General features: G+C 35.0%; 2 protein-coding genes across 30 annotated transcripts in view; one reads left to right on the top strand and one right to left on the bottom strand.

Moving 5' to 3' along the window:
• The first annotated feature begins 1 nt into the window (after position 1).
• On the top strand, positions 2-4539 carry LOC100119510 (argininosuccinate synthase). The gene is made up of 8 exons (XM_001603223.6): positions 2-803; positions 888-956; positions 1222-1467; positions 1575-1720; positions 1806-2070; positions 2148-2286; positions 2363-2464; positions 2537-4539. Exons 1-8 carry the CDS (start codon positions 651-653, stop codon positions 2698-2700), a joined length of 1284 nt encoding a protein of 427 aa, XP_001603273.3. The 5' UTR covers positions 2-650; the 3' UTR covers positions 2701-4539.
• LOC100119446 (bromodomain-containing protein 3) overlaps positions 3698-25253 on the bottom strand; it is a 39344-nt gene continuing 17788 nt past the window's right edge. For 26 of the 29 annotated variants that reach the window (XM_032596903.1, XM_031924506.2, XM_032596913.1 and 23 more), the window contains 8 exons: positions 17019-17128; positions 16682-16799; positions 14633-15163; positions 12849-13484; positions 12163-12311; positions 11737-11886; positions 11300-11614; positions 3698-10442 (listed from right to left, as the gene is read on the bottom strand). In XM_032596903.1, the coding sequence (XP_032452794.1) occupies positions 10377-10442; positions 11300-11614; positions 11737-11886; positions 12163-12311; positions 12849-13484; positions 14633-15163; positions 16682-16799; positions 17019-17128 (2075 nt within the window). In that variant the 3' untranslated portion in view covers positions 3698-10376. The remainder of the gene's footprint in view (positions 10443-11299; positions 11615-11736; positions 11887-12162; positions 12312-12848; positions 13485-14632; positions 15164-16681; positions 16800-17018; positions 17129-25253) is intronic. The other 3 variants (XM_031924507.2, XM_031924513.2, XM_031924514.2) reach the window with 3 other exon arrangements.

The following is a 25253-nucleotide window of genomic DNA, read 5'->3' as shown; positions in this document are numbered from 1 at the left end:
CAGAGGAATATAACGAGTGTAGAGTAAATGTCTTTGTTGTACAATGTTTCGCTTTTATTACTGTTATTAACGACGGATCGATATTATTTTTTCATGAGTATTATACTTGTATTTATTGCCTAAGGAATGACATTTACTGTATACAACTAGCTTCCTTTTGCAAGTATTTTTTAATTTTTTAATGTATTTGTGTAAGACGAAGTTTTATAATTTATCGAGACTTCTACGCGCTTGTGTATTAAAACGTGAATCATGACAAGTCCACTAGCTTTTTTAATTTTCTTGAGTCTGCTTTGGTTTTATTGTACACCTTAACTTTATTAATAAATTATTATAGACAAAAAGTAACCGTTGCAGTCTCTGTATTGACTTTGTGAGTTGAGTTATTATTTATTTACGTACTTTTTACTTTCATCGAAAGGTAAGTAAATCTCACGATATTCAACGGAGATACACTTACGGTAGTAATATATAAACACTTAAAAAATCAAAAGACGAACAATATAAAGACGACCCGCGCAAAGAACGATTACCTTATACTCGAGATTCTTTCCTGTTTATTGCAATCGCGATTACGATGAGGTTATCGAATCTCTCGTAAATAGGTCACACGCGCTGTTATACGCTTACTATTATCGCAGTCGGATGCGATGCCAGTTAATTCTACACTTGTCAGACAATTTGTCAAGTCGACAATGGAGGAGGAGAGAAAAAAGGTTATTCTTGCCTATAGTGGAGGCCTAGATACTTCCTGTATTCTGCTCTGGCTCATTGAGAAAGGCTACGATGTCATCGCATACGTGGTACTGTGTTCTTTTTCCATTTTTTCTTTGGATTATTACTTCCGTATGATTTCTTTGAGTTGAGTTGGTTACATATTGGCTTAGGCAAACATCGGCCAAGATGAGGATTTCGAAGCTGCGCGTGAGAAGGCCCTCAGCATCGGTGCCAAAAAGGTAAGACAGAAAATGAAAAGCTATTTTTTAAAAGTTTAGTTGAACCTCACTTTTCAAATTAAATGTATTTCATCAAGCGATAAAGTTATTGAACCGTGTTGAAATTATAGATCAAATAATTAAGCTACGCATTATCTCACGATTGTATAGTGAATTGAAAAGATAAAGTATAGAATATGCGTATGAATATCGTTCTAAGCTGCGCGAATACTCGTCAATGATGAAATAAGTACAAGTAATAAAAAAATCTTGAACCTCACAAAAGGTAATAATCGAAGACCTCAGAGAGGCATTCGTCACGTCGTACGTATGGCCAGCAGTTCGTTCAGGTCTTCTTTACGAAGGCAGGTACCTTCTGGGCACGTCTCTGGCACGACCCTGCATCAGCGAGGGTCTGATAAGGGCAGCTCGTAGCGAAAATGCGATGACCATCTCACACGGAGCTACCGGTAAGGGTAACGATCAGGTTCGATTCGAGCTCAGCTGCTACACTCTTCTGCCAGCTGTTCAGGTGAGGCTCTTCAAAAGAGCTGCAATCATCGTTGATCTAGAGATTGAGCCTTGATCGTATGCATCAGATGATGACAACTCTACGGTGTACTGACTAGTCGATGTTAGATTCTAGCACCCTGGCGAGAGCCGGAATTTTTCAACCGATTCCAAGGTCGTCCAGATCTTCTGGAATACGCCAAGAAGAACAAGATCCCTGTCTCTGCAACTCCAAAGGAGCCTTGGAGCACGGATGCTAACCTTTTGCACATAAGGTTGGGTTCATATGCTTAACACTAGCTTTTATTTAAAGAAAAATCGCCGACTTAAAATAAAAACGCGAATTCTCACAAATCACAGCTACGAATCTGGAGTTCTGGAGAATCCAGCCAACCAAGCTCCAAGTGACCTGTGCAAGATGACGAACAATCCACAAGATGCTCCTGATGAACCACTGGACGTCGAGATTTACTTCGGCAAGGGATATCCGACGTTTGTTGAAAATTTGCACACGCATCAAGTGTACAAATCGCCGCTGGCCATCATAGAGTTCCTCAACAACGTGGGTGGAGAGCACGGAATCGGAAGGATTGACATCGTTGAGAATCGATTCATCGGTCTGAAGGTAAAACTCCATTGAAAGTCGCTAATTTGACTTTTTGGATCGACGGCATTTTAACCTTTGTGTTTTGCAAAATTTAGTCGCGAGGAATTTACGAGTCACCCGGAGCCAAAATCGTTCACGAAGCTCACCAAGATCTGGAGGTCTACTTACTGGACAAAGAAGTCTTGAGGCTCAAGTCCTACTTGGCTGATAAAATGTCCGATTACGTTTACAACGGTTAGTAAAGTGGTAGTAGATTAAATTTCAAGAGAAGTGTTTGCATACGGTTATTAAATGATTCGACTTTGTATAGGCTTGTGGTTCTCGCCTGAATGTGACTTTGCCAGAGAAAGCATCGCCTTGACGCAAAAATACGTAACTGGGTCAGTTATTGTGCGACTTTACAAAGGCAGTGGTTAGTAAAACTTTGAAATCTAAATAATTATTTTGTGAAAACTAGTTTTATTAAAAGAACAAATTATCGCAGTGTCCATTGTGGCAAGGAAAAGTGACGTCTCTCTATACAACGAAGGGCTGGTATCGATGGACTCCAAAGGCGATTTCCAACCTGAAGATGCTGGTGGTTTCATCAGGATCCAAGCTCTAAGGCTAAAAGAGTATCAACGGTTCAAAGAACAACATAAAAAATGATACTGCACAATTTATAAGATGAAAGTTGTTTAAATTTTTCGCAGTAAAAATTTAAAAATTTAATAAAAACATAATCAAGTTTTGAAAATTAACAAAAATAACATACCATATTCAATAATTTATAGAAAACGTAAATACTTGAGGATTAGGATCGAATAGTACTGGAAAAGGGAGAAAAAAGCACAACTGCAGTGAATATACTTTCAAGTAGTTATTAATAATAATTCAATCTTAGGATAATAAGCATATTTTTGAAGATTATAATAATATATACGATAATATGTAATAAGCATTATCTTACGGTAATAATAATAATTATAATCATAATTATAATAATAGTATACACAAAGTTTCGCTCACGCCATATGCTTCGCCTTTTATATTTTTCTTTCTCTCCCCTTTCTCTCTGCGCTATATCTGACTCATAACTTATATATAGGAAAGAACGACAGACATACGAAAATTTCGCGCGTACCTCTCATAGAATTTTTCTCTTCTCTCATCTCTATATAATAATAATAATAATTCTTTACACTCACACACTCGATATATAATATTCTCTTCTCGGATTATCTTTCACAATTACATGTCATCGACCGCACGCCATATATATATATTTTCGTAATGCAACATGCAAAAACCGCAAATCGTAGTGTTTTTTTTCTTAGGGATGGGTGTGGTACACGTTCTTTTGTTCGTAAAATTTTTTTTTGATATCTTTTTCTTCTTTATACGTTTATTACGATTAGTTAACTTGTGTACAGAGCAACACCCCATTATGTGTATAGCCTTTTCGATTAGTTTTAAACGTTTATGTTAATGACGTTAATTCACTTATTACTCGGTAGTTTTAATTTACGACGAACGAACGTAGTTTACTTTTTATTTAATTTTTTTTTCGTTTAAGTAGCTGAATTGCTTCGATGTTGCCAAGAAAAAGGATTGCATACATATATAACATCGACTATCGGGGAGACGAATATTTGTTTATTCATTATTTTTTTTTTTTTTTTTTTACGAATATATAGTCGTCGATTGCTCTCGAAATAAAGAAACAGAGAAACGATCGACGCGTGTAAAATCGAATTATTGCTCAAACTCTGGATTATATTAGCTTATATCGAGATTTATCAATAAACAACATTGTTTTTTTTCATCTAGTTCTAACAATAAACATTTAAAGAAATAATTCCACTACACGCCACTTAGTAATTTTTTTTATTTATATTCTAAACGATCGGTCAAGCGCAAATATTTTTAGCTTTGTACTACCGACACTGCAACTCCTGATAATGGTTGCAATCACTTACTTTATCGTTAAAAAGAAATAGATATAAAAGAAGTATATTTATTAAACGAATAATTTAAATTTCGTAAAATTGTAATAAATGTTGTATAATAATCAAATATTGCTTTTTTCTTTTAACGTCAATATTTCGTTCAAAGCAACGAATAGTTACTTAATTCGTTTTGAATTTCTCATGACTAATAAAAATTACAAAAATAAAGGAACAGAATAAAAAAAGCATAACTAATAAGTAAAATAAAGGGATCCATACATCACTTGCACAGCAAATGAGAGAAAGTGAATAAAAAAGTGAAGAATCATCCTTCTACTTAACAACATCAAAGCATCACTTTATTTTTAATCCATTTATTTAAATTCAATTATTATTTATATACAACCATGTTTTTTTTTAATTAAACGTTTCTTGTTATTAGTAGTATTTTTATTTATTTATTATTTTTTTTAATAATTAATATTAAGTCTGATAAAATTCACGTGCCATTGAAGATGATGTGTGCCCATGATGGTTTTCAAACTTATATAAAAAATTACTTTTATTTATTATTTTTGTCGTTATTTAATACAGCGGAGTGGTTTTGGTGTTACTTACGAAGTTATACATAGTGTGGCTATCTAGTATATATATATTTCATCTTTATAATATATATATTTTTTTTTCCTCCCCTTCGTTTTCATTACCATTTTTATTTAAATCTAAACTTAGGCTGAGATCTACTACATGATCTTCTCTCCCCACATCTATCGGCCTCCTTTTTTTTCAATACAACATTACAAACCCTTATCACATACATAGAGGTGTATCAGTGTGTCTAAATTTGCGCTTGATTCTCATCCCCACTATTTTTTTGAAATTTTTCTCTGCATAACTATACAAAGTCATTCACTTTTTTATTTTGTTTTGATATACATAGAAATATCTGCATTCTACATATGAAGTGGCTGCCAAACGATTTATACCTCTTTCATCAAATCAACCTTGACTCTCGTATTTACAATTCACGTGTTTATACAATATCATGATATATACCTATACGACATTTACATTTTTCCGTCTGAAAATCTTGGTTTTACGACCTTTTCGCCCCGAAAAAGTCGACGATCTCATTGATGTGTCCTTTTTATTACCGGTATGTATAGTTTAAAAGTCGAGGGTCCATTTTTCGTTCGCGCAAATCTACGTCTACGTTTGCTTTCATATATCGACTGAGCCGGTCATACGATGCATGCAATTTGTTACGTTTCTTTTCGATCTCGCGTTATAATGAATGGTTGTCATACATCGCATAGCGCACGAACGTCATCGTGTATTGCTGATTGCGTTTGAATATCAAAAAATAAGATCATTTAAACAAAAGTGTAAAGGGAGACAATGAAATGAAAATAATCAAAATCGATAGATAGTTTTAACGTATACGTTTGCATTTATTAATGGATAATTGTTACTCATAGTCCAATAAAAACATACTGAAGGTAACAAAAAACGTTTTTTATATACAAGTTTTATCCTTTTTTTTATACCGTAATTACAATATTTTCCTCACAACACGTCGACGACAGATATAATCCGCAAAGCTGCACGCGGAGAAAAGCAGAATCAGGCACATCTAAAATATATATGTATCAATAATAGCTGTCGATGAAACCTTTCGACAGTAGTCCCACGTGCGCTTGGCGAACAAATTAACGTTTACACAAGGGAGAGCAGTAGGAAACGAGGATGAATAACGTTCGCTCTCGTGTTCGAGTCTATAAAATATCTGTTCGGTTGGCAAATCTATGATATCCGACCTATACCGGAGAAGTGTTTCCGTTGTTTAAGTACTTGAAAGTTTTTTTTACTCATCCGAACGATATCGTCGAAAAGGTACTTCTAGACGTTTAAAATTGTTACTTTACTTTCTTTCTTATATGAACAAGCCCAAAACTTTTAGTAACATGACGTAACAGAACGAAAGCAACGCTCCATTCAGTTTGCTCTTCATTTGTTTACTTTTCATTTGGCTTGTGATCTTTTCTTTTGACTAATTTCTTACTTTGTATAATTATTGCACATATGAATACCAGTTTCTAAAAAATAAAAAAAATCTATTCGTAGTAGTGCTTTTTCGACTACAGTAATTTATCTTTGCACAATACTTACATGTAGAATAATGTATTTTTTGATCGAGTAAAAATTAAGTTTCTTTTCTTTCATTACACATTAAATAAAAACAATATACCATCTTAAAATAATTTTTTTCAATTTTTCGTGTAGTAAACAAGGAAGTAATTAAGATAAAATGTTTTATTAAATCTGCATGGAATGTGAGGTAAATTTTTTTTATAACAAATTCTACATTCTCATATAATACACAATTATAAATCTCAAATGTAAAGTAACAATTTTAAAATTACTAGGATACTCTTAACGAAAATTTCGTTCTTCATAAGAGTAAAGAAACAATCCTTGTACGCTTCTCTATGGATTTTCCCTGTGGTTTTCGTTATAATGTCTGATGGACAATGATTTGCACCAAAATTGCACGACGCTTTTCGAGACAATATACAAAGAAAAGAAGAACGTTGTGAAATCAGTGACTCCATCGACGACTGTATGAATGACTATTTTACTCGTTCATTACACTTGCGTAATACTACTATATATTGTAACGAAAACGACATATAGCTATTGATGGACCGTCGATTACTATAGATGCATTTAATGAAAAGATGAGCAATGACCTTCTAGATAGGCCCGATCTTCTGTTCCCGATCCCGATCTTCTCAACGCCGTGTGAGAAGATGTCCATAAAGCTCGTATATAATTAGCGTACCATTCAAAATTGGTGTTGGATATGCGAGCCTATCTAGAAATTCTAACATATGCGTTCTTGTACAAAAATATGATTGATCGTCGCATATTGCATAACGTTTGGAATAGCTTTAAAAAAATGTTTTACATATATAAAAATAGATATCACATTGAGCACTACAAAAGTGTGAACGCCGAGAAAATTTGACAGACATCACTGCGTCGTGGATTCACATTATTGATTAAAACGCAAGGACGCACGCACACACAAGAGCTTTTAATTATGCTAAGCGTTAACGTTGACTTTTTTTCATGTACGCCTAGAAATATAATAATTATATTATTCTTTATCGATTTCTTATGCGCGCGCCTCTCCTTTCCATCCCCCCTTTTCACATGATTTTCTCTCGTCGCGTCGAAGAAAGTTTCAAGAGTATATATATAATATATATCGCTTATTACAACATATATTTGTCATATCAACACAACATATCGAATCAATAAGCGAAAAAGACGACGCAATACCTTCGTGTACAGACTAAATTCAACATGCAACGCATCGTTAAACTCTCTTTGAGAAAGGCTCGACGGGCATTGACGGAAACTTTTGATTTTTCTTTTAATTTAATTTTTTTTTTTCAATTTAATCGTTTTTTCATTTGAAACTCAAAGGAACGCCACTTCGACGCCATTTTGTACCTACATTATACATAGTTTAGTTTTCATGTTTCTAATCAATAAATTGATTAATCATTCACGTGTCATACTTATAATTTCTACTTTCTGCAATTAGTTCTGATTATAAATTACGAAAGGAAGCTTCATTTATACGACAAAAAATTGCAGCACTCTTCATTGCTGGATTTTTGTAAAAACTCTTTTACATATTAAACCAACTAGATTTGTACAAATTGTAAGCTCCGAGCGAAAAAAATCGTAGACACAGAAACAATGATAACAAATTCAGGAAAAATGACTTCTAATAACTTCTACCTATAGTTACAAAAATGAGCGGCGTAACGACACTTTCTCTCGAAAAATTTGATGGCAAAGCAGCGATCTTAGTAAATTTTTTGTGCAACAAAAAATATCATCCACCATATTCGCACAAATTCATTCCCTAAATTTCACAAAATAAAATCGCACTACACCTTAATGTATTGATTTAGATTCCCTAAAAGATAAATGTCTCTCTCCTTAAAGTTTTCAGAGCTATGTTATATTCCCATCGAGATACTTTACCCAAAAATTTACAATACCGATGAGTTTTAATGAACAATATCATCTCCGTTCGACGTTTGTACTTCTCTTGCATTTCTTCTTACGAAAAGAAATAAGTGGTTAATGTTTACGTCCATTGCAAGATCGAAAGCATTTAAGCCGATTATCAATACGCAAGTTGGACTGTGATATGCCTGCTTCTCCAAGTAAGTTGACGAACCGCCGATCAACTACTGTGATGAAGCAATCTCATCGTCACATGCCAAACCACGATTGATTTTATTTGTTTAACGTTGTTGAGCATACATTTGAAATAAGGGCTCTTACGCTTATTTGGCTGCAGTCGAGTCTTTTATCATCATGAGTCTCTTCGATGATCGCACCCTATAGGAAATAGATACACCTATTTTTTGTTTTTCTTCCATAATTCTTAAATATTATTATTATTTAACACACGTCTGATTTTTAATATTTATTATTACTGGTTAGGACGAGAGATCGTTTAATTATTTCGCACTATCGTTTATTTGTTTTTTTTTTTACTTTTTTAATATTCTTTACCACTATATTCATAATAATTGACGATTTTATTTTTTCTTCTTTTTATCTTTTAAACGGGATGTCAAAGCTGTATAAAAAATCTAGCGTTACCCACTTAGCAGTATTAAGCTAGTAATTAATATTTTTTTCTATTTATTCAATTATCTATACATGTTATGTATAATACAACTCTCAAAGTTGAGAGGCTTCGATTACGGCAAAGCGATACAAGCTCAGCTCTCAAACTTCGAAACACATAAATAATTGCAAGAAAATTGGGTAGAAGGTAAAAAGCACGCAAACATGAAAATTCGCACAATAACTTAAGGTAAGGCATACGTAAATAGAAAAAACATTAATTTTTAGCGCAACAATGTTCAGTCGGTAAAGTCAAAAGAAAAACCTTGACTTTCACATCCCTGTCGAAAGTGTACAACCTTCGTCACGTGAAATTCGTGATCAATAAGACATTCCTCGGCGCCGGATGTGTGCCCTTTTCCCTCCTCTCACAGTAATATCTTTAATCATTTAGCGTAAAGATTTTTTCGCCGACCCGATCAACTAGTCCCTACACGACTCATTGCGTCGCGCCGTTTTACAAGATACAACCAAAAACGCGATTCAAAATTATCAATGTTTTGTTGCTGTTGTTGAAACGTTAAGAGTTAATCGATTTGTATTAATGGGTAATTATTGGCAGAAACTATCTATGTAAATATATAATATATATATAATCCTAATAACGATCAATGACTGAAATGTGGAAAAATATAAAACTTAACTAAATGTACACAACTCTTGCGCATCCAATACGCTTATTTCCCCGCTTTCACTATCATGCTTCTGTATTTAATCTTTCTCTCTACCATCTTCAGGCTCTCGAACACGGTATACATACCCACGCACACAGACTCGCGAAAAAACACAATGGTATTCATTATCATTATTATTATTTTATTTTCATAGTTATTATTATATTTTCTTACTCATTTCTCTCTTCAAATTTACATAAAGTACAAACTTATGAAAACCGGAAAAATCGTAAAACAGTTACACAATGTAGTCAAGTGTGTATTCTCTATATAGCGCTTCATACCGAGGTATTCTCGTAAGTATATATCAATGAACCATCTTCATTTATTTCTCTGTCCACTTCTCGCATACTAGTGTCACATTTAAGTGTCCGTCTTTCGATTATTATATAGCACACGCGCACACTGTTCTTTCCTTTTTTTTAAAAAACAAGCTAGCGATCGCGTCGCAGCCGGTGGCGTTCTGAGGCTACACAAATGATGTGCGGAGCGTCATCGACGAGAAGACGGACGTGTCGCCGTCGTCGTCTTCGCGCCTGGAAAGAAGAGAAGAGAAAAAAACGACAGACGTGCCTCGGCAGTGTGTATAATAGTGTCTCTTGTACGCTGCTCGTCCAGTTCATTAATTTAATTTAAATCATCATTGCATGTCGCTTTTCCTTTCTCCTTTCTGCCTAGCATCGTCGTGCTCTCGCACATTTGCGTCCTTCTTACTTAACTACTATTTGACAATATATATATATTAACACGTTTCACTCCGTGGTTCACCTTCTTGGGTGTTCCTGAGAGTTCTATAGTTTATAATTCATGTTATTTAATTCACGAAAGCCGTGAATCTTTCTTTCGTCCTGCGCTCTTTTTTCATTTCTCATCCAAGTCCTGCCCGGTATCGTCGACTCTCGCTTTCTTTTTCTTTCATTCGTTTGTTCTCTCGGTTCACGAATGCATTCCCGATCCATTTTGTCACTTTTACTTAGTAACAAACGAGCAGCTTAGTGCAACATTACAGCGATTCCTCAAAGGCTGCCATCAAATCGCTTTGCATGTTCATGTCGATCTGGCCGGCCATCTGAAACGATAAATCAAGACCACGATTCTATGGTAGATCCGGCTTCGAAAAATTTTGTTTGGTTTGGGTTGCGTTTATCTTTGTTGCCTTCGATCATCTGTGCCGAAACAGCTGCCGAGCAGAGTAATGCGGCTACCGGTAGAGTAACGGCACGATCTAGCTATTTCCGGTAAATGGGACTTATCTTATGTGGCTTTTTTAAACAGTAAACGCTGATGCTTTGCATGAGATATAAACACTTGACATTGTCTTGAAAACCATTGATTTGATGAGCTTGTTCGAGTTCAAAAACACACAATCAGTAGGACGTATTATGTATAAAAAACATAAAATAAATAAATATGTTTTCATTACAAAAATTAATTAATAGAGAAATTGCAATCAAACAAGATCATCAGACAAAGGTTTTCTTCTATCAAATTGATATCAATGCATACATTTGGACATTCATTTAAAATAAATTCAATAGCATACTAAAAAGCAAAATAAAAATATTTCCTTTAAGAAAAAAACAAAATGCAACAAAAACTTGAATATATAAATCTAGAAAAAGTATCGTGCATCATATAAATAAATGTCCATTTCTAAATCAGCCAGATATATTTAGGCAGAAAGAATGCAGAAGTTTAGAAAATTATTAACATTGCAAATATTGTATGGAGAACTTCTTCATTCTTTCTTGCATTCATTTAAAAGTCCGAAAATGTTTTTGAATTTACCGATGTTTTTACCGTCTATGATGTTTATAGTACTCGATATAAGAAACAAGTTATTAGTAAAATTTAATACCGACAAATTGGAAAAAATTTTCGGAACAAAAAATTACAAGCCAAATAACATAGATGCAAGAAACTTACCGCTTCTCGTCGCCGCCTCTCTTGCTCCCGTAGCCTCTGTCTCTCCCTTTCAGCTGCGGCCTTCTCCTGGCTAGCCGACTGGCTCGGACTGCTACTATTAGTCTCTGCTACTTCGGTCGCCTTGACAACTTCGGCTCTGGAAGAAGGTGTCGAAGATGCTGCAGGTACTGCTGGCGTCGTCTCCGTCACCTGCTTGCGCACCTTGTCCATCGCATCCTCTTCTTCTTTCTCTCGCCTGCGTTCGTTTTCTCGCCTCGCGCGTTCTTCCATTTCCTTTTGGCGGCGCTGTTCTTGCTGCTCCATTAAGGCTCGTTGCTAAAAGAATAATTTACAATTTCATTATTATAGACGCACTTATTTATCGAGAGATCAATAAACAGCGGCATATATTAAACAAAATTCTTGATTGCTGCCTTGAGAACAAATATTTTACTTACCCTATCTTGTTTCTCCTTCGCTTGCTTCTTGAAAGCCTGGAAGGTATCGCGCGTAGCGCTCTTTGTGCTAGTGCCAGCAGCAGTTGGTGGACTCGAGGCTTGCGCCAGCGAGGACCAGGAGGACGCGTTCTTCACGTTTGGCTCCGCAGTCTGTAATTGAACATTTTGATAAATAACATTTACAAAACAGAATAGAGATTAATTTCCGGTTGACACACATCTTGAATAAAAATAAAATTATATAACATTTCATGAATGTAGCAGCAGCAATTTAAGAGAATCAATAAAAAAAATCAATTGTAAGTCCATCGTTGGATATGGAATTTGCACTTGAGGGTTTTTTCGCAGATTCTCATAAAAGTTGCGATGCTACTTATAAAACATTATAAATCAAAATCAACACAATAAATGTGTAAAACTACATACCTTGCTTTTGAAGGCGGAGGCAAAATTAGCTGCGGAATTCTTGGAGTCAGGAGGCGTCGTCTGCTTCTTCTCGGGCATCACCTGGGAGCTGGAGTGATTACCCAGGCCGGGTATTCCTAAAGCAGTCATTTCTGCAAAAAAAGCTCCGGCTAGAGCACAATACGATGTGGCTTATTAGTGAGTGTTAGTACGGCGTGATGGTTCATTAATTACATTGTGAATTTGTGCAAGTGCCAGTGAGAACATAGTTAATTTACAATGGGGGAAGGAAAACAAGAGACATAAACCTAATAGAATTAAATAAGAATATCAATGAAAAAACATGCTCTTGATTAAAAAATATTTTAACTTAATCGTCTAATATAATGTAGCCAGGTACAGTAGCCACTAATTAATTAATTTATTGTCTAGCAAAAAAAAAAAGATTGCAGATAAACAATATATGTGAAATCCCCTCGATTATTATTAATTTACATTGAATTTCCATTCAAGCATATAAAAAATGAAAGCCAATGTATGAAAATAGTAATAACCGAATAGTAAAAATTTAATGCAAATGGTACGATAATGGCGCGAAATTCGATGAAAGCAAAGCAAAGCAAAAGCATAAAGAAGTGTCCAAGATAGAAAGAAGAAGAAAGTAAGAAAAGAAAACAAAGAGTTCTCCTTCCAGCGATTCCACCTACCATCTATCTTCTGAGGCATCTGCTGCTGAGCCATGGCCATGGCTGTCTTATCATCGGACTTCGTCTGCAGCTGAGGTATCTGCATGGGCATGACCAACGAATGGGGATCGAATATCGAACCTATTCCAGCCATATTTAGGTTCACACCCAAGCCTGCGATACCGTTATTGTTCAACATATTAGGCGGGGAATTGTCCTGTCTTTTCATATTTGAGAAGCCGTTTGAATGCTGCTGTTGCTGTTGTTGCTGTTGTTGCTGCTGCTGTTGCTGCTGCTGTTGATGCAGTTGTTGTTGCTGATGATGAAGCTGCTGTTGCTGCTGCTGAAGACTGTTCAGCATGCTCTCGAGAGGATGACTGAGATGCAGATTCATATTGGATATATTAGACATGTTAGGTGGGAGGTTCAAGCCGCCTCGATTGGACATCACGTTCTTCATCTCTGGTGTCAAGAGGTTCATGCTGGCGCTGGTCGTGTTGTTAGTCGTTTGGTGAGCCATTGACGAGTGAATACTCATTGGCACTTGCTGATGCTGTTGCTGCTGCTGTTGGTGATCCTTTTTCGAGCTGACCATCGAGAGATTAGAAGCTAGCGTTTGTTCCAGGGCTGATTGCGTTGTCGTTGGCGCTGCTGATACTGTAGACGCATTGTCGAAGAAAGCGGAAGGTACAAAGCATTTAGTTAGGTTTGGTGTGTAGGAGTGTATTTTTTGGCTGAATTTCGCTTGGTGTTAGCAGATATGGGCAAAAACGTATTTGACTTTGATGATATTTATAAGAAAACGTGCGGTAAGTAGCCGAGTGAAGAGATGATTAAAGTGGCAAGCTGATCCATTGATTTTTAGACACTATTGTTGTAGCGCTATACTACAAGCCGACGTGATGTGTCCCCAATGCATTATTTTAAAAAAGTTAATATATTCTTTCGCTGTCAAATTTACTAGGATTCGCTTTGAATCTTTATAAATTTAATTACGAAACTAGGGCAGTTGAATCATTTTTTTCAGCACATCACTTTTTGCTTTTATATAATCAGTTTTTTCATGCAAACGAAAATTTGACCAAATACTTTTTCACCCGCATCTGCTTTTATGCACGGTTTTAGCGTTACTTTTGATAGTAATCGTTGTACGCCATTATGAAAGAATTACATTAAAAAGTTTAAATGCTATCGTTTTTCTATCTGCGCTTGTAGAAATATTATTTTTACTTGAAGGACCATCTATAGTTTTAATTTATTTTAAATATCTTTGAAAAATTAGTTAAAGTTAATTTAAAAAAAAATCAAAATGATTAATTACTGGTGATGTTATAAGACACAAAATTTACTGTTATTAATAAAAAAAAATATCACCATGCAAGGCTAAAATTATTAGTAGTAGTATACTGGAGAAAACAATAGAACGGTCATAAAAATATCCTGCTTGCTATGCCCCTAAACTTCCTTTCACTGTTCAATGATCTTTCCTTTACTGTGTGTTTTTAAAAATGTATGTGACAGTAGTAATGCTATTGAGATTAAGAGACGAATCGACTCTACGTATTTTCTATAAGCGCAAATTTCACGACAACCATAGAAACTTGTTAACGATAAGGACAATCAACGATTCCTATTTATCGAAAAACGAATATAGATGCACATAAGAAATCTAACCGTTGGTAAAAAGTAAGTTGTTAAAATACTTATTTGTCGACAATATATTTGTAACATGCATCTATTATCGTTATCGATTCAGAAACTGCCAAACCAACAAAAGAACCTCAATGATCTGAACCCATTAATACCTAGAGCATTGTACGGCTGAAGCAAATCCGACTGCTGGCCAACAACACCAGAAACCACATCGTGTTGCGTTAGAGACGTCGCTACGCTGGGAAAGGAACTAACAACTGCAGGTGCAGCTGAGACAGTTTGCGGCACGATCGGCGACGTTATCGACGGGGCTTGTTGTTGCTGTTGTTGCGGCTGATGCTGATGCTGCTGCTGCTGCTGCTGCTGCTGCTGCGGTATACTAGCTATCGTCGGCGTTATCGTGGCTGGTGCAGCTGTGGTCGTGATTGGTTGACTCGATGGAATCGGTTGTTGTTGTTGCTGGATCGGCTGAACTGGCGGGATTACCGGTGGCTTTTTCACCGGTGCCGCTGTTGCCAAGGAAGATGGCCGCGACGGCTGGGCTGGCATCGAGGCATGACTCGCGACCGGAGGCGTTGGAGCTGGAGGCGCTACCACAGAAGGACTAGCCGTCACCGCTGCTACGGCGCCTGGTTGACTGACGGTCGGTTGATTGGCGTTGCTCGCACTCAGTCCGCTCAACACTGTATCGTTGGGTGTTTGTGTTACTTTGTTGTCTTATTTTTAGAATGGTATTTGCTTACTTATAGATTTACGCTCTTTGCCGATTTTGCCGATACACGGATATGTGTGCCAAAAAGTGTTTCTTAAGGACCTGACATTTTAACGAATAAATCTATTACCGACGAGTATTTTATTGACAATTCTGAGTCAAGCATAATTCATGCTTATCCTGCATTAGGTATATAAAAACGATTATGCATAAAAAATTGGAATTTCGTCGGTAAAATAGAGCGTCGGTAATAGATCAATAACATTTTTTTTTTAATAAAAAATCAATTTGAACCAACTAAAAAAAGGTTACTTTGACTAAAGTATATGATACTTTATCTAGAGCTAGGTATATTTATAAACTTTTAAACTTCTCTCGTATTATCAATCTTTTAAGTAATATTGTAATAGATAATTTAGTACTAATTGATTAATGAGCGACGCTTGTTTCTAACTTACATAAACAAGCATCTTACTATACTATAACGTAATTCATATGCTATTAATTAGTGAAAGGAAAAGTTATTTAGAGTAACTTTTTCAAGATCATGATTGTCTTGTTACTTAGATGAAGCTACTAAATTTTGTCAATAAATCATAATGAATAATTTTTTTAAGTTAAAAGTTTATAAAATTTATTGTTTACTCAAAGAAATATAAGCAACTTTTTCAGTAATTATAAATTTTATTTGTTCCGTCTATTTATAATATACAACGAAATTCAAATCATAACAATAGTTAGTAAAACTAATAAGTATTTTTACAATTTACAGTAAGATAATGTGTTTTAAAACGAGATGTTATTCTTTAGTCAAACTAACTAATTTTTTATTTATTTAGATATATATATATATATATATATATATATATATATATAAATAAATAACTAAAACGTACTCCACTTTAACGTTTGTTCATATTAAAAACTGAGAAATAAAATGCGAGATCTTTACTAAATAAAAATATGAGTACGTATTTTCTATAAAATATTAATACATGATTTATTGCTTGTGCAACGTATCATTAATAATTATAAATATTTTTAAAGTTAATAATACTCAGTTATTAAACTCTATAACTTTTTTCTGAGAAACAACTAAAATCATGGTTTGAAACTCTAAATGATAAGAAAACTACATAATTGAGAGATTAAAAGGTCTACGCTACAGTATCTAAAAGTATGGAAACTACTAAAAACTTGTATGAGCAAACTTAAGTTAGTAAATACTTCTTGATACTTTAAAACAATAGTTAAGACTCTAAGAGAAAGAAAGTAAAAAATCATACTAGTTCGTTCTTGATAGTTGAAATTCAACTATACCTGCCGCTCCGTAACTCAACGAATATTAGAAATGTAATAATGGTTCAAAAAACTAACATACATATCAAACATTAAAGTCAATTCAGATCCAATGCAATAATTAGTCATGGCTATTAGTAAAATCGACAATTTTTTTCATTTTCGTATCAAACAAAGACATTATTTATACCTTGATCAGTGGGATTATTGCTAGGTTGCGTGGCTGCTGACTTGGTTGCTGGTCCCGTAGTATTTGCTGCCGTTTGGCTATTCATTAACATACCTCCGGTATGATTCAAGTTCGAAGCCTATATGAGATCACAAAATGGTTATCAGAATGCTCTAACTACAAACTACATTAGTATTTGCATTTCTTGTATAAAATACTTGTAAAGAAAAAAAATCAAAACTTTTGACGTTTTATCGTATAAATACGTTTTAATGAAACTTAAAGCAAGAAAAAAGCTCAGAAATGATATCAAAATTAGTATAATAACAACTCCGTGACTATAAGTCAAGGAACCTACCGTCGGAACTGTACTGGCTGTCGTCGTCGTCGTCGTCGCCGTGGTTGGAGCGATAGAAGCGGTCGTCGACAGCTTCTTCTTTTTTCGTGGTGGTCGATTACCTGCTGTTCCTGTAAATTCAATTGATACTAAAAGCGGTTCTTTTGCTAACTAACTTGATCAACTACAGGTCGGTGACATAGTGGAGCGTTGAGACGGTGTTGTGAGGATACCAGCCATGTATATTATTCACTTCTTTTACGATTATATCTATATGTACGCATTACCATGGGAAAGATGAAAAATAATCATAGGTCATATTATGCATTACCAGTTGGATCAAACAGAAACAACAGCTGGTCGAGTATTTTCTAATAGATTTTATTTATATACTTATATTATAATTATATCACTGTGTACAACAATGTTTTAATTTAAATATCTCAATTGTATGCTTCTTTTGTGGACTTTCATCTTAAGGGTTTTTTTCTCGCTTTTTGTCTCTTCTTCGCCACCTCTTCTACCTTCATTTCCCATTTTTTAATTTTAAAAAATTTTAATGCGCAGAACAATTTTCTTTCTTACTCTAGCTCAATTTCTCTCACTCTCGCTCTACATAAAATGTTCGAGTTATGTGTCAATCATTCGCATATGATTGCGTGTGTACGTGTTGTGTGTGATTTTTTGTTTAAATTGTGTGCATAATATTTATATATGTATAATCATATGAACGCCTAGTGCGTACATATTCCCGCTCAACACACACGCATACATAGCAAATTCTGACACATACATATATTATATATACATCAAATATATGCATGTCTCTTCTCTCGCTTGCAGCTTTTGCTCTTTTGTTTCGCTTATGATTTTGTCCCTCTGCCACGGGGGTGTATGCTTTTTTTGTCGATTAATGTATCAATAAGGGACGATGACAGTGATTCGTGATACGACGCTGTTTGGATGACAATGATTTTTCTTTAGCTTTATCATAACTTTTATGTTTTACTATGTCGTTACGATAATAATCGAGTCGCGAAGACGATTACATTTTTTTTTCGTACGACTACTGTACGCACAAAAAAAAAGTGGAGAAAATCGCAAACTGCGCTAATCGGAATACAGAGTAATATTAGAATTTATATTAATGGTGAAGTAAGAGTCTCGCAGTAAAAAAAAGGAAATTATAATAATCGGTAAAATTACTGCAAATAACTATAAAAAAAAGTAACATGTAAGAGTGACACACTCGTAAAAGGCTACAGTCTCCGTCTGATTGTTTGATATAGTTGTATTTATAATATTGGTTATCAATAATCTTCAAAGCATTGTCCGTCTGCTATGTGTCCAAAGTGAATAATAAAAAAAGAAGGTTAACGCGTAAGTATTACTGAGATCGGTGTCGAGGCACGATAAGATCCTGCTCAACGTTACGTTTGATTTGAATATAAATCTTACGAGAAGATCGAGAAGAAAGTCAAAAAAAGCATCGACTGAGTGGTATCGCCCTTAAACTCGCGGCTTTTTCTCTCTATCCAAACAATTGATATCGTCACAAACGTTTATAGTGATCGACAAAATGCAATAATCCCGTCAGGCACTTTAAGACCTTTTTTCAGTTATATATGGATTAATTCTTAGGTGTACAGACTTACGTTAGTTTAATATCGTTTAAGATTTTATCCCTCTAGACTTGATTATAAAAATTCGTACAAACGTGTAAATATTACGCTAAGCTTACGAGATTTAGTATTAAAAGTTTTAGAAGCTTTGGCTTATGTAGTAAATAAAATATATTAAAGTGCACGATCGATCGAAAATTTTGGGTAAAAAATTCACTGCCCTGCACACGGCCGATATCAACTCAGTCGACATCGTCAGACTTTCTCCACAATGTATGAAACCTTCCTACGCATAAAAATCTATCAAAAAATTAACCTACAAAACTAACGAAAAGAAATCCCCAAATATGATGATCCAAGCGTCTTATACGTGTATTAAGCGTTGTAAACGTGAATGAGTCAGTGCGGTAATAACGTATTATCTATACCCATAGTAACGCGTGTGATTTATTGTCCTACGCGTTAAGCTTTTAACTAAAAATAAAAAAACCCATTCGAGTTCGACCCTCTGAGAGTCGCGAGTTCGTGAGAGGGAGAATTGCAATGTGATCTATTTATTATGTATACGATACTAGGTACCAATATGGAAGAAGAAGAAGAAGAAGAAGAAGAAGAAGAAGAAAAAGATCGATCCGCGATTCATGGAAGAAAGCGACGCGAACACGAAGAAGAAAGTACGGTTCGGCGGAGAATGAATTTGTCTGTGTATATGCAGTAGTGAGCCCCGGCTTATCTTAATTTATATAATATAGCGAGCCAGGGTCCGCTGTTTGTATAAGTTGAAAGTCGAAAATTAACTCTTCTTCGCCCGTCAATTGTATATATATATATCGATGACGGAGGGAAAAGGTAGCGGAGGCTTGTTCTCGTTCGTCATTATTCTTATTTTCCCCCTAACATAATTGTATTTTACTTTTGCACATACATCGTCTTATTCGTTCTCTCTGTCTTATATCTTCTCTCTTATAATAATCTCCCGCGACCACTTTTGCTCGGGTCCGATCCTATATGCCTTCTTTCTTACAATATTATAATAAAAATCAATCCTACGGAAAAATTATAATGCTCGACGATCATTATCATCGTGTTTTATATTAGTCCTCGCTATGTTTATGTACAAAAACGCGTACGCCGCGGTTCTTGCCCGTCGATATACCTATATATATATATATATATATATTTATTTATTTTTATTCATTTATTTATATATTCAACGCGATAAAATCACACACACACACACACAAACGACAAAATTATATTCATCATATATAAAAGAAAAAGAAAAAGATATTTCATAGAGGTAATATAGTGATGAAAATTATACAGAAGCTACACGTCTCGTATCGAAAGAACAAGATGAAACGCGCAACAAGCGAGGAACACACAAACGGTGAGAAACAGATGAACTTGTAAAAAACGAAGAGAATATTTATTGACAGTGGAAAGACCGGCACACGATTATACACCTTTGTTTTACTTTTTTTTAAACCTTTATAAATATATAATTTGTGTGTATTACAATGCGACGCTACTGTATAGCTTTTCAAAGAAGTGCGCGAGAGTGATGCTTTTAAAATCGCGGAAACGCGTCGCGAAAGCCGAGAGAATTTTTATGACAAAAATTTATTTTTACATGCATTGTACGTTATTTTGCTGTCACGTGAATTTTAAAAATCATCGCTATCATACTATTCCCGTGTGGCTGTCGTCGAGCTCTAATAATCAATGAGACTTATGCTAAAATTTTACACCTCTTAAAAGTACGAGTGATTTTGTATGTTATAAATTCTCAACATCTTATAACGAAATAAAATCTGCAAAAAATCTAAAACACGCCTCTCAATTGCCATTTCAACGTTCAATTTTTGTTATGAGAAACTCTCTCAGCTGATTATGGAAGAAATCGATTCTTTAGGCGCGAGCTGCTACCCTCGAACCCTAGGAAGATCTCGTTTCAATAAGGTGAACGTAACTTGTGTAAAACAAATTATGCGAAAAGCCACAATTAAATTAAAAGGAAAGAGTCGTTATCGTTAGTTAATGCATTGTTCCTATCTAACGCGATATTACTCACGAAATTCATCATTTTCGTCTTTATACGTCTCACGAGTGCAAAAGATTTTTTTATGTTCCTAGCTAAATATTCTTTTAGAAATTCCACTGACAGACACACCCTTAAAAGTCCTAATTTTCTACAAACAGTTTACAAATCTTGTCGCCCCATAGAAAAATGACGACGAAAACTCGACACTATCGCGGATCCGTAACCTCGACATTTTCATCGACTTCGTCCGTATAAACACGCATTATTTACTCGTATTATTCACTGCCTTGTCGCGCTCTCGCCCAGTTATATTTTATTTTGCTTTTTGCTTTATTATTACTTTTTTTGCCCATACGATTTTTTTTATTTAAGTACGTTTTGTGTTAATGATTTTTTTTTAAATATTTATACTTCGTATAATTGTACTCGAGTGCAACTTCGATCGCTGTTTGCTTCGATCTTCGTCACGTTCTTATCCTTAGTTATTTATTTATTTTTTTTTTTAGAAAAAACTTGTCTAAGATGCGTCATTCCGTTTGTATCGTATGATATCTTTTCTCTCTCAAACGTCGTGATAGTAATATGTCGTTTACGTCCGTGTTAAGAAAAAAATAGAAAAAATTGCCTCTTACGAATTCTACTTTGCTATACATACATAAAATCTAAATTTACATGATATCTTCAACAAAAAACCTCTATCATGGAGCAGACATTTACATACATATAGAAATATATAGAAATTAGAAATATAAAAACAAAATAATCATTCCCTAAGAGTAATATGAAATTATCTAAACTCGTATAAAATGACGAAAATGTTATTTTCGCGTATGTAGGACGGGTCGAAAATAACCTAGTTTACAGCTTCTAAACGCGTTACTTGTGAATGTGTATTACTTAGACATAAAAGAAGATAAGGAAAGATGAAGAAACAAAAGAAAAGGCGGTTTTTCGCGCACAAGCACATATATCTACATATGTAATGTACAGAGAAAAAACGCAAACACGCGCGGACATCAGCACATTCTTTTCAAACCAAAACGGACGCACCAAGGTAAAAAAAAATGATGGAACGAATTAAAAAAAAAAACTCGACAGTTTCCATATACAATTAGTTCGAGTACACTACTGCTTCTTGTCCACGCCATGTGAGAGACGAGAAAACGGACGACCAGATTGTACACAATAAATCATTTCTCCATCGCTACCTCTTGTCTATGGTCGGTTTCTTTTTCATTTTTTGTCTTTTCTTTTTGCGCACTCGTATATAATGTGTATAATTATTTTCGGAACAAATTTCTCTCGCTGCGTATATCATGTGTATGCATGTACTGTCACTCTATATCTCTCTTATAGAATAAAAAGAAAAATAAAGTTTTAACGGTATTTATGTTAAAAAAAGCACACGACGAAGCTTAGCAGAGTGCAAACAATGTGTTTGGAGGCCAGTGCGCGTGCCTTAACGCTTTTTAGAACACTGACGTTTAACACGACTATGTACTTTCCTTCGTTCCTCTGCCTCTCCCTCTCTCGCTCTCTCTCTCTCTCTTCCCGTCTTGCAACAAAAGTCCACTCTCTCTCCCGCTCTCGCACTCCTTCCTCTTACTCCCTTGTGTCTGAGTGTAAGTTTCTTGCTCCGTCAAGTCATCCATTGCTCTTTTTACCTTTCTCTAATTTTTTACCCCTTTTTTAAATCACCGTTTTCCCCGCTCGTCTTGATGACCCACCTCTTTTTGAGCTGTTGAACTTCCCACCCACTATGTACATATATGCGTTAGCAATGACTGCACTACAGACACGTTTCATCCTCGACTCGATTTTTTTTTGTGCTTGTTTGCATTGAAAATACGCGAGTCCCGGAACGGCAAATAACTCGCCGATTTTACGATTATTGCAAATAAAGCTTTGAAATAGACGTTGAACGTTCGAGTCCACATTTTTGAGTTCAATAATCGATTCAATCACGCGATGATGACTTAAAAGTTGTACCTTTGCAGTGACAAATTCTTTTGGCAATATTGAATTTACAAAAAGTAAACTTGCTTTTCATCATTCAATTCTCAAAAATATAGACTTAAAAATATGAGACGTCTGCCTCAAAGTACTTAGTAGGTGTCCAAACGTAAAACCTAACTTTTAACAAGCTGACTAATCTACGATAGAAATTAATTGTTTTTCGTAAATTGTCAATTTTTATAAACGTATGTACAATTGAAGAGTAAACCGAAATTATGTACATGAAATCGAAATTCACAATTGAAATACTAGATTTCCCGGCAATATTTGGCGCTACGATCTATTAGGCGTAATCTTTGTTCGTTATGTTTGAAAACACGTCTCCTAAGCACTTAAAATTCGCTAACCTTAATAATCCAGCCACCAATACACATTGTCTGCATTTCTTTCCTCGTTTACGTATGAATTAATCAAACAGCGTTTGTTCGTAATGTAACCTGAAGTCGATTCAGTTATATATAATATCATTGGACTTTTCGACCTGGTTCCCACTTTATCTCACGCATTCACCCAGCCTCTCGCTCTTAACTCTATGCTAAAAGATACTACATGCATCTATCTCTTCTCGTCAGAATGGCATAGCCTAAGGAAGATCAAAAATACGGGGACTTTGACTCACGCACACTTTATCTCTCCTCCTAGCTTTCGCTCATTCTCGTTTATATCCTACTGTCATCTTAGATAGATTATAAATCTTCGTCTGGGGGGTGCTTTCGCACGCATGGGTTGTACACTGCGCGGATGATGCGCGTTGTTGTGAGACTGCACTCGCTCTAACGTTACACTGTTTGGTATCTCATTTGTCAAGTATTAAATGATACGTGGTGAATGAAACCAATGGAATGAACCGAGGCAAAAGCTTGGTCACTCAAAAAACACTGACGTAATCTCCGATCTTTGCGTTATGATCCGAGCTCTACGTGTGTGTCAGAAAACCAAGAACAAAGGTTGGAGATTGCACAAATGCTACGGTTAACCCTCTCGTGCCAAGGGACAAGAGTTACTCCATAAGGATACGCAATTTTCGCGCGAGAGGGTTAACAGAGAAAATTGGCTGAATAGTGTTTTTTCGATTGCAATGAACACTATGGCATTTGTCAGAGACAGCGGCAATAAAATGCAACTGCTGCGTTGCGAAACACGCTACGATGAAGTAGTTAGTAACTATTTAAAAGGGGTTGTAAGGAGCCTGCATTTCGTAGGCATTTTTTTTTAACAAATTCGGTATGGCATATTAGCGAAACAAAAAAGCATTGCAAGTCTTTTTCTTTTGTTCTCGACTGGCGCTCAAGTAAAAAGGCCCCCTCGCGATAAATAAGGTCCTTAGCTGTCGTAAAATTTGCCAAGAAGATTGTGATTAATTATCATGGAATTCCAGTCTAAAACGTATTGGCATTCCATGATAAAAATATATAAATTGTGAACGATGGTGTTTGAAAAAAAACGGACCCTATTTATCAATCTGTAATCTGCACATGAATTGTACAACAGGGGGCGAAAAAAGAAGCGGTAAACCTCGACCAAAGGCTGTCGTTGACTTTCGAGCAACAGAACGTACCTTCAACACCAACAGAGCAAGAGAAAAGAACCGATTTTCTTTAATCATGAATAACTGCTCTATATATGATTTGTTTAAACATATAATAATCGTTTTAAACAAAGCTGGCATGGCATAATATGGTATCCTCTAAACACAGTCTGCACTCCACTAGCTCACCTTGTTCTTACCGTAACATATCGAATTTTTCTCGATATTTATTATTTTCAAATATATATATATATATATATATATATATATATATATATATGTGTATGTGTATAAATTAAATAAAATATTGAAAGCGACGACAAGTTTCATGACGACGCAACTCCATAATAGTCATCACAATAATAGCTTATATTTCTTTTATATGCAAATAAATTTTCAATCTGCCTTTGATTTTTATAATATACACAATAAACATCTAATCATGTGTTTTCTCGTAGAGTTAAGCCCCATGAAACTTGTTGAGCGCGTTCGCATTTTCAAAGATATATCGCAATCGTTTTGACTATATATATATATAGATTTGCAACGCCGTCTTAATAAATATATATGCATAATTAATAAAGAATTATTCAGCCGATGATAATCTTTGTTTCTTTTCCTCGTCAGAAGATAGTCCGCGGTGTATTTTGTGCTGTCGTATTTGTATGTCTAAATTTTATCTAAAAAATACGATTTTTCAAGTTTGACATTGCGCGTGTTTTAATTTTTTCTTTCGTTCCTTATACCTCGCTCTTGTTTTTCTTTTACTATAGTATATTGCCGTTAAACTGACTCAGCCCTCGTTTGTCGAGATTTCGGCTTTCAAAAAACGTTCGACTTCGCGACTCAATGCGAATATTAAAAGTTCACAAACTTCGCAGAGCAGTCACCGAACCAGGAAGCATGTCACTATTTTATGTATCGAAGCACTGGCATAAAGACAAAAGTCGTGTGTGAACGATAAAAATAGTAAAAAAAATTTGAAAAACCATTATTTAGATTTTTCAAAAAGCAACATGAATGTACTGAATCTAATAATATTATTT

Source organism: Nasonia vitripennis, chromosome 2 (assembly GCF_009193385.2).
Source record: "Nasonia vitripennis strain AsymCx chromosome 2, Nvit_psr_1.1, whole genome shotgun sequence".
NCBI lineage: Eukaryota > Metazoa > Arthropoda > Insecta > Hymenoptera > Pteromalidae > Nasonia > Nasonia vitripennis.
Note: the sequence above shows the minus strand (reverse complement) of the source record. Positions and strands in the feature narration are given on the sequence as shown.